The following is a 15,000-nucleotide window of genomic DNA, read 5'->3' as shown; positions in this document are numbered from 1 at the left end:
AATTGCTTCATAGAATAAAATAAAGAAAAATGTTACTTGTTTGTGACCTAATATGATAAAGAAAAATCGCGTGTATTTCGTTCTAAATTTAACTTTTATCACTAGGCTTATTAGAGAGAAACAATTAAATATGATTCGTCACTATTCTAATTCGTTATCGTTCTTTGTTAGATCATCTGATAACGCTTTTAAAGCAAAATATTTCATTTCCAACAGCAATGAAAGATTGTTCGAAAAAGTTTTTTTTAGAAATGGATGGATATGTCATATGTGCCGTGTATATGTATATATGTATGTGTGAAATAATAAAAACATAGTCATTTAAAATTATCGATAGGGAAACAACGAAACGTAAAAAAGTTTTGGGGGTTTTTAAAATACATTCATGATTGGCCATCTGATGTCGGACTTGGTCCAATGAACACGAACAATGTCGATGCGGTGGATTCGATTTTTGAATTTAAACCGCCCGCTTTGAGATCGGGGTTGAACCTGCCTGAATTCCCTTTACACCCCTCCGCAAATCATCTATCCCTCGAAGGGATCACATCGTGTTGCATTGTCGATAGGTTTAACGCGCGGGTGTTCACATTCGATTCAAAAACCTTTTTTTTTTTTATTATCTTTATTTTACACTCTTTTTATTTCCTCCCATTTCTTTTGTTACGCGTTCGATGATTTTCATTCTTTTTTCTTTGTTTTGTTTCGTATCTTTTTTGTTTGATAAGAAAAATATAGTCTATATCGAAGTCTACAAACATTTGTTAATACAAATACTGTCATATAGAAAAATCGTGTCGATCAGACAATGAGAAGATAATAACGATAACTTTTATAGTTTTCTATCAATTAATTTCATTTATGTATCTTAATTATGATGATATAAAAAATAATTCGAAAAAAAAAAAAAACAAATTCGTTCCTACGAATAGATAGGAGATAATCCGTTTGACTGAATCTACAATTCTCTCTAAAAAATATTTAGTATTAATATATTTCAATTGATCCCTAAATAAATACTGTTACGAATAAGAAGTTTATTAAGGAAAAAAAAAAAAAAAAGAAAATGAAGAGACAAGAAATGATATCAATAAATCAAACGTTTTATAATCAGAATCCTATTTTTATCTCGTTTTATCTGTCAAATTAATTCTATAAAAGTATTACTTTGTTCTAACAAATTTCTTATAACATTTATACGCTTATATATAAATCAATCTAAGATATTTTTACCTGCATACACATGCATATATATATATATATATATATATATATATATATACACACATACGTACATACATATATCTAAAAAATTTCAACGAAAGATCGAGTTTATCCGGTACGCACGACCGACGGATCAACCAAGCCTATGCTTAAAGGCTTCATCACGAAGCGTGAAGCACAGTAGCACCCTTTTCTCTCCCTTAGCTATCCGTTTTGTCGCAAGAGTTAACCCCTTTTTTCTAGCAGAACGCGAGCGAAGCTCGTGCTCGTCCCTTTTCCTACACACACATACACACACACACAAATATATTTATATATATGTATATATATGTATACATACATAGATCGACTATATTATATTCCTTGGTTCTGCCCCTTTCGTTGTCTTTTTTGTCAGAATTTTTTTCTTTTTTTTCTTTCACTTCACAAACCGGCCAACTCGAAGCAGCCTAATTAGAATCTTCCTATTGTCTGGCCACGTGGTACGCACGAGCCATGTATATAACGTACGAACATGCGTGCCCGCTCGTGTCGTCTTCGTCTCGTCTCGTCTCGTTTCATTTCGTTTCGTTTCACTCGCTGCATGTGCCCAGGTAAAATCAACCGACGACAGAACCCTGATTATCGTCATCGTCATCGTCATTTTCGACTTAGTCCTACCCGTAAACCTTTTCAAATTTATTAGACCATACCTGTTATCGATTAGCTTATTTCTTTTGAAAATGTCTAACTGTTAAAATTTTTATATAGTTATGTATCGGAAAGAATGTGTATGTGCATATCTGTTTGTCACATGAGAGATATCTAATACGAGAAAATGAGATTAGATAGATTAATTAGTTATTAGATAATGATATAAATGATATTTTCATCAAATAATAAAGTTAACTTATGCTTTAGAAAATATCTTAACAACTTAAGGTTTGTTTTATATTTTAATTTTTAAGTAATTTTTAACTAACTTTTTATCTCATTCAACATAATTATTTATTTTATTAAACGTAGAAATTATTTTGATCGCTTAATTTTGAAAATAAATTCAGTGAATCTTTGACATTATTCCTCAGTTCCTTTTCAACGATTACAAATCTACATATATACATATACATAAACGTTTTATAACATATCAATTTTCAAATATCAACATGTATTGCAATTAACAACGATGATATCGATATATTAAAGAAAAAAAAGAACAAAAAAGGAGAAAGAAAGATGTAGAGATTCGAAGAGTTGGATAAAAATATCGCAGGATAGGGAAGTTAGCAATGAGGAGATTTGAGAAGTTGGGTCGGGGGTGGTGGTATGATGATAGTGGTAGTGAAGGTTGGAGGTTGGAGGTTGGAGGTTGGGTGAGGGGTAAGGGGCTAAGGGGGGTAAGAGGAGAAAGGAAGCGATAATCCGTTGAAATTGACACCAGAGAGCGCTCCGGGTGAGATGCAGATTTGATCTATCTGTCACGTTTGTCTGGAATATTAATTCTCGTCGTCGCGGGTGAGGTTTTTCAACCAGCTGCTCTTTATGGTTTCTTTCCGACCCCTTCTTGGTCCACGAAGGATTCTCCCTGTTTTATCTATCTCTTTCTCTCTCTCTCTCTCTCTCTTTCTCTTTTTCTTTCTCTTTCTCTCTCGCACGTATCCCGTTTTCTTGGACCGCCTGAGGCGTCTCGAGAATTGCTTGCGAATTGGCTACATCCTGATCTCTCTCCTCTCTCTCTCTCTCTCTCTCTCTCTCTCTCTCTCTCTCTCTCTCTCTCTTTCTATTTTTTTTTTCTTTTCTATGTCGTACATCAACGAATCTTCCAACTCTATTTTTTTATATTTCCTCTATTTTTTCATCCGTTTACTTTATTATTATTTTCTGTTCTCTTTTTTTCCTTCTTCTTCTTTTTCTTCTGTATATTCTTTTTTCTTTGTTTCTTTTTCTTTTTTTTTTCTTTTTTTTTTTTGTTACTTTTCGAGTCTAACTTCGTACACGTACATCTCTCAGTTTTCTTTTTATCTCGTAGAAACGGCATAAAGCTGCATTTTTTAACTCCCCGAAGACGCTTTTGTTAGAGACAAGAGGCAAATTTAATGGACCCAGTGGTCCATTCTTGATGTTTGCGGTCGGACGAACGAACGGGCGACATAAAGGATCTGTGAGAGAAAGAGAGAGAAAGAAAGAGAGAGAGAGAAAGAGAGAAAGAAAGAAAGATAGTGCTCTGACCAATCTTGTCCTCGGCACCGCGTACTGACCGCAAGGTGTACGTTTGCGATCGTACATGGATATTAAAGTTTCACTCGTCAGAGTTATTCTTTACTAAAAATATATTTTTCAAAGTGATTCTACCGACTTCTACCGACGGTCCGGTTGATGTAAATCTATCTAAATTAAACGAAAATATAATAATTGAATTTCGTTGAATAATTTCGTTGGGCGATTCCTTTCTTCTTTCTCTTTTTTTTTTGTTTTTGTTTTTGGTTTCGTTTCAAGTATAATTCCAATTCGTCTTGAATCGGACCATTTAAGGAACTACTGTTAATTGTCGTAACGCGACGATGATAAATTTGTATTTGTTTAATATCGCTTCGAGGTTCATTTTCAAAGGAGTTATTTGTACAGGAAACAAGAAGGACGTTCAAGCGTAATAATAATAAATTTAAATGGACACTGATACAAAGAATTTCTAAAGATTCACGTGACCATAGGTCCCTGATTAAAATCGCCCACAATCTACCTACCTGGATACGATCCATTGCAAGCGCCGGCCCTTTTAAGTGCAACCCTTGTGCCAGGGACAAAGTGCATACGTCGCATACGTTGGCTAATCGATATTTTAATATTGTCACACGCCATTCTGGATTACGATCCTTTGTGTACTATGACGTCACGCGGGTGCGAAAGCTCTCGATAGGGCGAGAGCGGCAGATGTGGTTGCTGCTTCGTTCGTCGTAAAAAAAAAAAAAAGAAAAAGAAAAAAGTGCAAAATAGAAAAAAAAAAGAATCTTTCTTTCGTAGCTTCTTATCGAAGTTTAATTTCATTTATGATCTTTCTCCCCTTTTCCCCCACCCTCTCTATAATCAACAATTTTTTTTTTACGCAAAGATTGTTCGTAATCAAAAAAGAAAGAAAAGAAAAAAAGACTTCGTTTTTGTTTGATTAAAAAAAGAAAAGAAAAAATGTTTTTGAATCCATCGAATTTGTGCGTTTTGGAAATATATAAGATCCCTTCTCTCGAAGAACGATCGACAGTAGAAAAGAATGGATAGATACATACATACATACATATGTGTATAAGATTGATGCATATTTTACACACACACACACACACATACACACACACGCACGGGAAAATATTTTTCAAGGTATATGTCACAAAGAAAGAGATTCGCTCGTCTTTCGAAAATGTCGCTTTGCGATCACCCCAACCGGCAGTGGTTGCTCGTTTCGTATGAAGTCTTCCGTGAAAGGGTTAAAAGGAAGTATTCGAAAGGATGACCATGGCTCTACTTGTCGTTAAACAATGGTATATTCCGAACGATTTACCCCAAACGTCGGGCAGACCAATTTGACGGGTAATTTCTGAAGAAAATCGTTCGGTCACCGTTCCGAAAGATTTCTCTCTTCTACTATCTATCGTATAGATAGATACTGTACTACTCAACTAGGATCTATCATCGTTCTTTCTTTCGATCGAGTTTTAAAGTTTTAAAGTTTCGGTCAATTTTCATGCGAATAAAATCGCGTAAGACGGTAACAGAGAGAGAGAGAGAGAGAGACTGTATCTTTTATTATATCCATCGAGATAAAATGATATTCGTTCGCATTTTCTTTTTCTTTTTTTTTTTTTTTTAATTTTCTTTTCCCTTTTTCTTCTTTCCACCCTCCTCATAGACTCCATAAAGTCATTTACCAAGTCTCAGGGTATCTTTTATCTCATAAAATAAAATAAGATTCGATCTTCTACCTCTTAACATATTTTTCATCGGGTCCGGCCATTTACAAAGTCTCATTGTCAGATGATCATAAAAATCTGGGGAAAATAATCCTAAAGGATGGCCAGAAAGATATAGAAAGAGAGAAAGCATGGTGTTTGCATATGAAAAGAGACCCCATACTTTAAATCGATACACCTTTATTATATACCATGGAAATATACTCGCGCTTATCTTCTTTGGTACTACCAACCAATGTCCTTTTCTTTCTATCTCTTTCTCTTTCTCTTTCTTTCTTTTTCTTCTCTTTTCTTTTCCTTTCTTTTCTTTTCTTTTCTTTTCTTTTCCTCTTACTTACTTCCCCGAGGGAAGTCGGCAATATTTTCAACTTCCGGAAAAAGAAGGAACCTCCTGTCGAGGGGTAGAAAATATGGAGGGGAAGGGCGCCTAACGCCTGCAGCGCCAAACAATATTCCAAATTTTCACGCTTGCCGTTTTACGACCTTCCTTTTCTCCCTGGCTAGTCCCTTTTTTTTCTTTTGCCCTTCCTTTCATTCTTTCATTCTTTCTGTCTTTCTGCCTTTCTCTTTCCCATTTATCTATGGTCTAATTTTCCTTCGCTAATTTACGCCTATTACCAAAGCAATGATTATGAATGACTAGTCGAAAAGTTTCTTTCAATAAGCAGACTTTTACCTACCTACCTACCTATATATAAATATATATATACACACACGATTTTTACGAAACAAAAGAAGCTCCCTTTGTCCTTGAAAAAGGACTAAAAAAACATTCTTTTTCTTTTATTCTACGATTCTAATCATACATTTATAAATTGTATCGTATCGATAGAACGGATCGCGATAATGACAATCGATTATTATACGAGAGTAGACGTCACGTCGTCTTTTTCTTCGTAATAATTTCTTTTAAACCAATAAATAACTGGAGATTAATCCAACCGATAAAATGTTGTTAAAAGGTCAGTGCTATATCGTGGAGAGTAAAAAGAAGAAAGAAAAAAAAGTAAAAAAAAAAAAAAAAGAAAAAAAAAAAGAAAAAGGAATATTCTACTCGCCCACCATCGGACTCGTTATTCCACTTGGCACCTTGTTATAATGCGACGATATGTGTTCCATTGTGTCTAACGTATTCATAAATCCTGTTTCCTGACGTATCCTCCGATAAAACAAAAGTTTCTCTCTTGGCATCAATCTCTCTGTCCCGTCCCATTCACAGAGCTACATTAACATTCGATTACATATATAAATAAGTCAGAGCGAACTATGTGAGAGTTAATTGTTGATCCTTGTATAATAAGTAGTATGTATTTAAATTGGTACGAAGCTTACGTCACTTTACTTTTCTTTTCTTTCCTTCTTTTTTTTTCAAAAATAAAAAATAAAATTTCGAAGAAGAAGAAGAAGAAGAAGAAGAAGAAAAATAAGAAGGAGAGAGAAAAAGAGAGTTGTACTTTAAGGTTAACGAGGGTGAATTTAAGGGAGATTAAAAGAACTCGTAAATCTCGATTCGCCGAACGTTCTGCTTTAAAACTCGCTCGACGATTTTCTTCTCCTTCTCTCTTTCTCTCTCTCTCTCTCTCTCTCTCTCTCTCTCTATCTTTCTCTCTTATTCACTCTCTCTTTTATACTGTCCAGAACGGCCATTTAATTAGGGACCGCTTTATTTTCCTGCAAACCTCTTTGTCTCCTACACTGATTTCGCTTCTCCTTCGTTCGCCTAAACATCGTTACAACGTAGTCGAGGAATGACGATAGTCTTGTGAACTTTTTAATCTCTTACGGATTTCCCCAAGACCCTGTATACTATCCACTTTCTTTTCCCATTTGTTTCTTTCGAAGGTTCTCTTTTTTCTTTTCTTTTCTTTTCTTTTCTTTTCTTTTCTTCTCCTTCCTTTTCTTTTCTTTTTTATCGAGGAAGCACACTGTATGTAAAAACGAAACATAGGTCGATCTTAACTTCCTTCATTTTATTTCTCTCTCTCTTCCCCCCCCCCCTCTCTCTCTGTTTTTCTTTCTCTCGTTGAGAATGAAAGGAAAGGTAATCTCTCTCTTGCGAAAAAGTTCAGCTAAACTTTGTGGCTGGACCTCGGATGAGTCTCGAGTTCTTAGTGAGAACTCGGAGAATACGTCGAATGCATTCTCCTTCTTTTTCTTTCTCTCTTTTCTTTCTTTTTTTTCCTTTCCTTGTTTCTTTTAATTAAAATCAAACGGTACGAACATTTCTGACATATTTTAATTTTGTATATACATCTATATATATATATATTTTTTTTTGAGTTACGTGATTGAAAAAAAGAAACAAAAAAAATGGCAAAACAATTTTATAAAATTGAGGATAAAAGAAAAAAAAAACAAAAACAGGAAAAAAAAGAGAAAAAAAATTATATATATATATATATATATATATATATATATGTATAAAGTTAAAAGAAGGTTGGTGCAATAAATAATATCACCTTTGTCTCCATTCTGAAGCACTTTAAACTTTGTTGAAAAATCATGATAAGTTAGATCGATCGTCTAAAACGACTCCCGATAAAATCTCCGATAAAAAAAGGAATAGAAAGCGAGAGAGAGAGAGAGAGAGAGAGAGAGAAGGAGAAAGAGAAGGAGAGAGAGAGAAAAAGAGAGAAAGAGAGAGGAACACGATAAGTGCTTTAACGTCGGCGTAAATTTAAGTCGACTTGCAACCCTCTTTGAACATCATGTGTTACGATCGAGACGAATATGTTTCCGCGGTTATGTTTCACATTTAACGATAGGCTTTTTCTAATAAAAAGAAAAAAAAAGAAGAGAGAGGATGAACACACACATACACAAACACACGCGCGCACATAAGGTAACGATAAAGACCACTATCTTCTCGTTTATTCAATTTTTTTCTCTCTATTTCTTTCTCTCTTCTTTCGTCCGAAGGGTGACTCCGAATTAATAAAAAAAAAAGATAAAGAAAAAAAAAGAGAAAGAACAAGAGAATCACCCCTGAAAAAAATGTCCTGGAGGAAAAACTACTCTCTTTCGCATCTACTACTACTACTACTACTACTAATACTATTACTACTAGTATTGCTACTACTTCGAGCTATGAAAAATGGGAGAAAATCTGATATTCCGGATTAAAAACATTGAAATTCAAAACCCGTCCCTCCCGCGCTGTCATAACGGAGGGTCGAGAAGTCGTTAAGGGTCAGTTTCAGCTGCTACGCTGAACGACTACCCTCAAACCACCTCCCTCGATCACTATCCACCGACCATCGTGTTCCAAGGGATATTATTTTTAAGCCCCTGCAAGCTCTAGAACCCGCAATTTGACACAGGCGTGCGTGCCGTTTGAATTCAGAATTCAATCGGCACAAGCGGATTTCTATCCCGATTTTCTGAAATTAAGGGAGGATCGAGAATTGATGTGCGCGAGCTCGTGTACCTAAGCGTGCAAGTACGTTCTAATATATATATATATATATATATATTTTTTCGTCTTGGTTTTTTTCTCCAGTTCGTTTCGCTAAATTTTTATCGAATAGTTGAGTTGCAACTGATAAACTAGGGAAAGAAAAGAAGACTAGATCAGATTATTACTGTCATAGAGACTTAGAAAAATCTCTATACTCGATAAGAAATATATCATAATTATCTGTTTTTTTTTACATTTGTAATTCATTTTTAAAAAGAAAAAGAATGTATTATTCTATTACCATCGACGTAAGCTTAGAAAAGTTACTATATGCAATAAGAAAAATATATAATTTCGACCATACGTGAATAGTCGACCTACGTTTATAATAATTCGTACACGTTCGAGTCGTAGAATTTTTTGTAAGAAGAGAATGAAGTCAGACAGTTGCGCGTTAATTAATGGGGAACAAGCTAATTGCTAAAATAACAAATGTATTGTGTATATTTCCCTTTCTAATAAAAGAGAAACTTTTGACGAAACGTACGGATTTTTTTTTTTATTTCCAGAACCAAGATGGCTGCAATGTTCGCAATGCTCGAGACGAGTATCGTCCGCGTGGGAGTTACTCCAACACGCGCAAAGCGTCCACGGTGCACGTTTGTATAGTTCGTCCTCGCCGTCGACGAATTCGTCGTCGAATACACCAGCACCGAGTCCACCCACGCCCACACCAACGCATGCGCATCACCTGAGTCCGCCGAATCACTTAAATTTAAGCGGCAAATCGAGCGGAAGTTCATCCGCGGCAAACAGTTCAGCTGGAACGAACACGAGTGGTAGCAGCGGAAGCCGTCAACAGCTTCAAACGTCGGCCTCGTTGGTTGGTGATCCGCTGCATAGTTTTCTGAGGCTACCGCAACATTTGGAAAGAAGTTTTCCACCGATGTTTAGGCCAGATTTCCTTGCGTTAAATCCTTTGGCTGGGTACAGAGGTCTCCAAGAGTTACAAACGGCGACGAGGAACCTACAAAACCTCGGTGATCCGTTACGTGGTATGGACGGTTTAAATTTAGGTGACCCTCTCGTCCGTAGCTCGTTGGATTCATTAAACAACGCAAGAAATCTAGCGAATTTAGCCGAACTATCTCATGGCCGTGCATTGAGTGCACAGGCACACCCACCACCGTTAGAAGCCAACCTGGATTTTTACTCGGCGCGCCTAAGGAGCCTCGCTAATCCGTCCTTAGGCGCGGCTCCACCCAATAGCGGCAATCCCAACCCTAGCAACTCGAATCCAGCACCGCCTACTGTACAAAACGTTTTACCGGTACCTGGAAATCTTCAAGCTCAGCAACAACAGCAGCAACAACAACAACAGCAGCAACAGCAACAACAGCAATCTCAACAATCTCAACAATCTCAACAAAGACCACCGTCTCGTCCTCAACCCGTAGAACCACCGAGTCCGGCTACTAACAATCCAACCAATCTTACGCATAGCAATCATCAGAAAGAAAATTCGCCACCTTGTTACAGTCAAAGTCCTATCGGACATCACAATAATAACAATTCAACGGATAGCGAGAAAACTAGTCCGCCGGTAGCTTCTACTCCTATCATTGCCGATTCTGGTTCGGAAACAATTTACGCTTGCGAGGTCTGCGACAAGAAATTTCGATTCCAATCGAATTTGATCGTTCACCGGCGCAGTCATCGAGAGAAGGAGAGACAGTATCAGCAGGATGGTGGTACGCAGGATGGACAAACGGGTCAACAGACTACAAGGTGCGAAGTTTGCGAATTAGAATTGTCTAACTTCGCTGAATTGAGGAAACACATGAGGAAGGAGCATCAGGAGACGTTGAACGTCGCCGCCAGTCCTCAAGGAAGCGTCGAGACCGTGCCGGACGATGGTTCGAGTTGCGACGAGAATATGGATTTGGACGAGGTCGAGGAAAACGATCAGAAGGCCGAAAGAGAGGACACCGAGGAGAATACGCCGGAGGATTTGAGTACTACGCAGGGTCAGAGCGGCGAAGAGAGCGGTGGTAGGATCGATCAGAAATCCGACAGTTTAGTCGGCGATCTCATGGAAAAGTTTGGTTTGAGTAACATAGCCCAATACTCAGAAGCATACAGGCAAGCTCTTCAAGAGAATCATCGTGGTAGTTTTATAAAAACCGAATCATCGTCGAGTCTAGCCAATTCCTTGAACAATAACAAGGAAAAGGATAGTGCCCTGTCACCTACGAACTTTAATTCTTCGACAACGCCTAACATATTTTCTGGACAAGGCTTTCCAAGATCGTCCGGGCCGGATTTCGGTGGTCTTTGGTTACCAAGTCCTCATTATTTAGAAAACAACGAATTTCGAAAAGCCTCGAAGGCAACAACGTCCAGTCTTGCACTGCAAGGTCTGCCGAGTCCTCTTTTGAAGAAAGAACGGAGTGGTAGAAACGATACCTGCGAATATTGTGGTAAAGTATTTAAAAATTGTTCGAATCTGACGGTTCACAGACGTTCGCACACCGGTGAGAAACCGTACAAGTGCGAGCTTTGTTCCTACGCCTGTGCACAAAGTTCTAAACTTACAAGGCACATGAAGACGCACGGTAGACACGGTAAAGATACTTACAAGTGTCGTTTCTGTGAGATGCCATTTTCGGTACCTAGCACACTTGAGAAACACATGAGGAAGTGTGTGGTGGTAGTGCAACAGGGTCCTAAACTCGGTATGCCGTATCCCGGTAGTCAGGATGAGGATTCGTCTTTGAGCACCAAGGACACTTGATCCTGGAATGGTAGTTTACCGCCCATTCCGCCATTGTGGCCGCATAGGCCACCTTACCCGGTCTACTGAAAGGGGGTGATTCTTCGTTAAGGTCGATCCGCATGACCTTGAAAGTTTACCGGAACATACAGAAAGAGAAAGAGAGGAAGAGAGAGAGAGAGAGAGAGAGAGAGAAGAGAGAGACAGAGATTCTGCTTGATAAGGTCCTGTCAAATGAGTCCTCTTAAATCCTGTTACGTTCGTATGATTAAATCATCAACGAACATATATCAAGATATCACTGTTGGAGATCGCCTCTTGGGATTAGGAGAGTGCGATCAATTCGACAAAAGGATCTACAACGGGATCTACAAGTTCGGCTCTAGGAGCCTGGAAATGGCCCGCAGGACTACGAGGAACCCGAATGGAAAAGAACGGAGATTCTATTCGTGAAGAAAGAGAACAAAAAGAAAGAAGAAGAAATATCGATTAATATTTCGAAGGAGGGAGTGGAAAGGATACTCACGTACATTATAAATAGACTCGATAAGTTCGACGAATGATCTTTTCGATCGCAAATTAGTCGATAAGAGAATCGAGTTAGGTTGGTCCAGGAGAAGATAACGGGGTAAGGAGAGTTCAATCTCTTGTTTCTTCGTTTGATCTGTTAAAAAGAGAAGAGAAAACAAAAAAAAATATATAAAACGAACGAATGGTTACCACTTTTGCGAGTCTCACAGCACAGCTATTTAAATTATATCGCTATAAATACTTATAAATAACGACGCTATAAATATGCATATATACATACAAATGAATGAATAAATAAATAAATAAATAAATGAATAAATGAATGAATAAATAAATAAATAAATATATATATATATAAATATATATATATATATAAAAATCATACATACACACACGCACATATATACACGAAAACATATACACACACACACACATACACACACACACACATATATATATATATATATACATAATGAAAATATACAGAATATAAATATATACATACATACATAGGATTATGAACATAGTGACTTTATTAACGTATTTGAAGATTATTTATTTAATAATATATGTATACATATTGTATAACGTAATATATTATATACATACGTTTATCACATGGCAAACCGATCTACAACCACCATGTATGTAATAGCGAGGAAACAAAAAAAAAAGAAGAAAAAGAAAGAAAGAGAAAGAAAGAAAAAAAGTGAAGAAGAAGAAACACGAAAAGAAATGGGGGATCTTTTGTATATTAGACGATCGTCTCTTTATACGCAGAAAGCGCGTAATTTTTTTAGAGAAAAAAAAAACATACGAAAAGAGAACGATTTATTTTTTTGTTTTCTTAATTTTTCGTTTTACGTTCTACTTTAAATTTTTCATTTCCGTTTATTCTTTTTGTTTTTTATTTGTTTCTTTTTTTGTTTTTTGCATTTCACTCTCGTTAGGGAAAAAGGGGGAAGAAAAAAAATAATAATAAACGAACGAACGAACAAACAAACAAATAAATAATAATAATTTATTCGTCGACTTCTATGATCCTGTTTGTAAATATTTAAACATCGACATTCAATGCCCTGTTAAGAATGTGAGAGAGAGAGCGAGAGAGAGAGAGCGAGAGAGAGAGAGAGAGAGAGAGAGAGAGAGAAAGAGAGAGAGAAAGAGAGAAAGATACTAGAAATAATAATAAATAATAATACTGTGAGTACGTGATAAAACATTAAAATACGAAGAAACACTCGAAGTATGTGCTACATTCTCTAGTTATTATTGTAAGCTTTAGCTCGATCCTACATAAAATGTATTATATATATATGTATCTATTATTAACGACTTTATTATCTATTATTGATCATTCATATTTTTAATATTATTATTATTATTATTATTATTATTATTATTATTATTATTATTATTATTATTATTATTATTATTATTATTATTATTATTATTATATTGATATTATTGCTATTGTCGCCATTATTATTATTATTATTATTATTATTATTATTATTATTATTATTATTATTATTATTGTCAGTTTTTCCATTATTATTATTATTAGTTATATTATTATTAGTTATATTATTATTATGAATTATTATTGCTATTATTAGTTATTATTATTATTATTATTATTATTGCGATTGTCAACTATTACGATTATGGTTCCAATGAGTTCAGATCGTCGGTCGGGTTAATTTACACCCCCACAATCCCCCTATTAAATTATTAACAAAGATGTTTTTTGAAGGTTTAAGAAAATGCCAAAGTTGTTTAGGTTTATCGTCGTTAATATCGTCGCGATCGAGGTGTCGATCAACGATCGAGTAGACATGCATATATATATATATATATATATATATATATATATAATGATAAAAGATTTTCAGAGAAAGAAAAATTAAATGAGAAAGGTTAATAATAAAAAAAAAGAAAAGAAAAAAAAGAATGAAAGAAAGGAAGAAAAATCAGGATCGACACCTCGTTGGCCTCGCAAAAGCATTATTAGCGCGTCTTGTTCGTTGATCGTATTTATTATCGATCGTGACTCGATTTGGAAATCGCATTTTATACGGCCTTCGCAGGATCGATAGAAACGAATTGATCCAACGATGATCGACGTGCGTATCCATCATTGAGCAACCTCACGATCTCTCTTGCGTTTTCTCTGTTCGTTTGTTCTCGCAATTTACCCAAGACTGAGGTTTTCGCGGGTAAAAAGATCGATCGGACTTCTAACAGCCCTTTACCACCCCTTCCATCCCTTTATTTCTCATCCCATATCCCCCACCCAAATCCAAGTCCAATCCACGCCAATTACCCAATCCCTTTTTCCACCATCCTCACCCTCTTCTCTCTCTTGATCCAACCACCACTCAACCCCCGTAACTCTTTATCTTTTACCTTCCAATATGTAGGAGAGATATCGTTGTTTCGTTTTTTCGAATCTCCCCCTTATTCCCCAACCCCCAAGTTCGTTTCCAAGACCTCGTTGTAAAACGTTTTTCGAAGAGAACTGTTCCTAATGAATGATAATTAAAGAATAAAAATGAAAAAAAAGAAAAATGAAAAAAAGAAATAAAATAAAATAAAGTAAAATAAAATAAAATAAAATAAATGATTAATTAAATAAATAAATGAATGAATAAATAAATAAATGAAAACACGTAGGCAATAAGTTCATTGACTCTGGAAAAAGGGACGGAAAGGAAGAAGACAGAAAAGAAGAGAGAAAGAGAGAGAGAGAGAGAGATAGAAAGAGAGGGAGAGAGAGAGAGGGAGAGAGAAAGAGAGAGTGAGAAAGAGAGAGAGAAAGAGAAAGAGAGCGAGAAAGAGAGAGAGAGAGAGAGAGAGAGAGAGAGAGAGAGAGAGAGAGAGAGATAAATACATAAGTACGTATGAGAATGAGTGTATGTGCGTTTATCGATTATATACATTTTTCTGTGTGTTTGTCCGTGTGCGTGGGACGTGAGTATGTATATGTGTTATACCTTACGAGGAAAATAAAAAAGAATTTATGATTGACGATGGTACGTGCGCGTTACCACAGATCGAACGAGTGTATATGTGTATGTGTATGCATGTGTGCATGTCTGTGTATGTTAAAGAGGGAAAAAATAATGTTTGTCTGT

General features: G+C 36.0%; 1 protein-coding gene across 1 annotated transcript in view; it reads left to right on the top strand.

Moving 5' to 3' along the window:
- LOC122634074 (B-cell lymphoma/leukemia 11A) overlaps positions 1-12,198 on the top strand; it is a 30,178-nt gene extending 17,980 nt beyond the window's left edge. The window contains exon 3 of the mRNA XM_043822646.1: positions 9,129-12,198. Coding sequence (XP_043678581.1) covers positions 9,129-11,353 — 2,225 coding nt within the window. The 3' untranslated portion in view covers positions 11,354-12,198. The remainder of the gene's footprint in view (positions 1-9,128) is intronic.
- The last annotated feature ends 2,802 nt before the right edge of the window (positions 12,199-15,000 follow it).

This window comes from Vespula pensylvanica, chromosome 14 (genome assembly GCF_014466175.1).
Source record: "Vespula pensylvanica isolate Volc-1 chromosome 14, ASM1446617v1, whole genome shotgun sequence".
NCBI lineage: Eukaryota > Metazoa > Arthropoda > Insecta > Hymenoptera > Vespidae > Vespula > Vespula pensylvanica.
The sequence above is the reverse complement of the archived record's forward strand: the minus strand, read 5'-3'. Positions and strand labels throughout refer to the sequence as shown.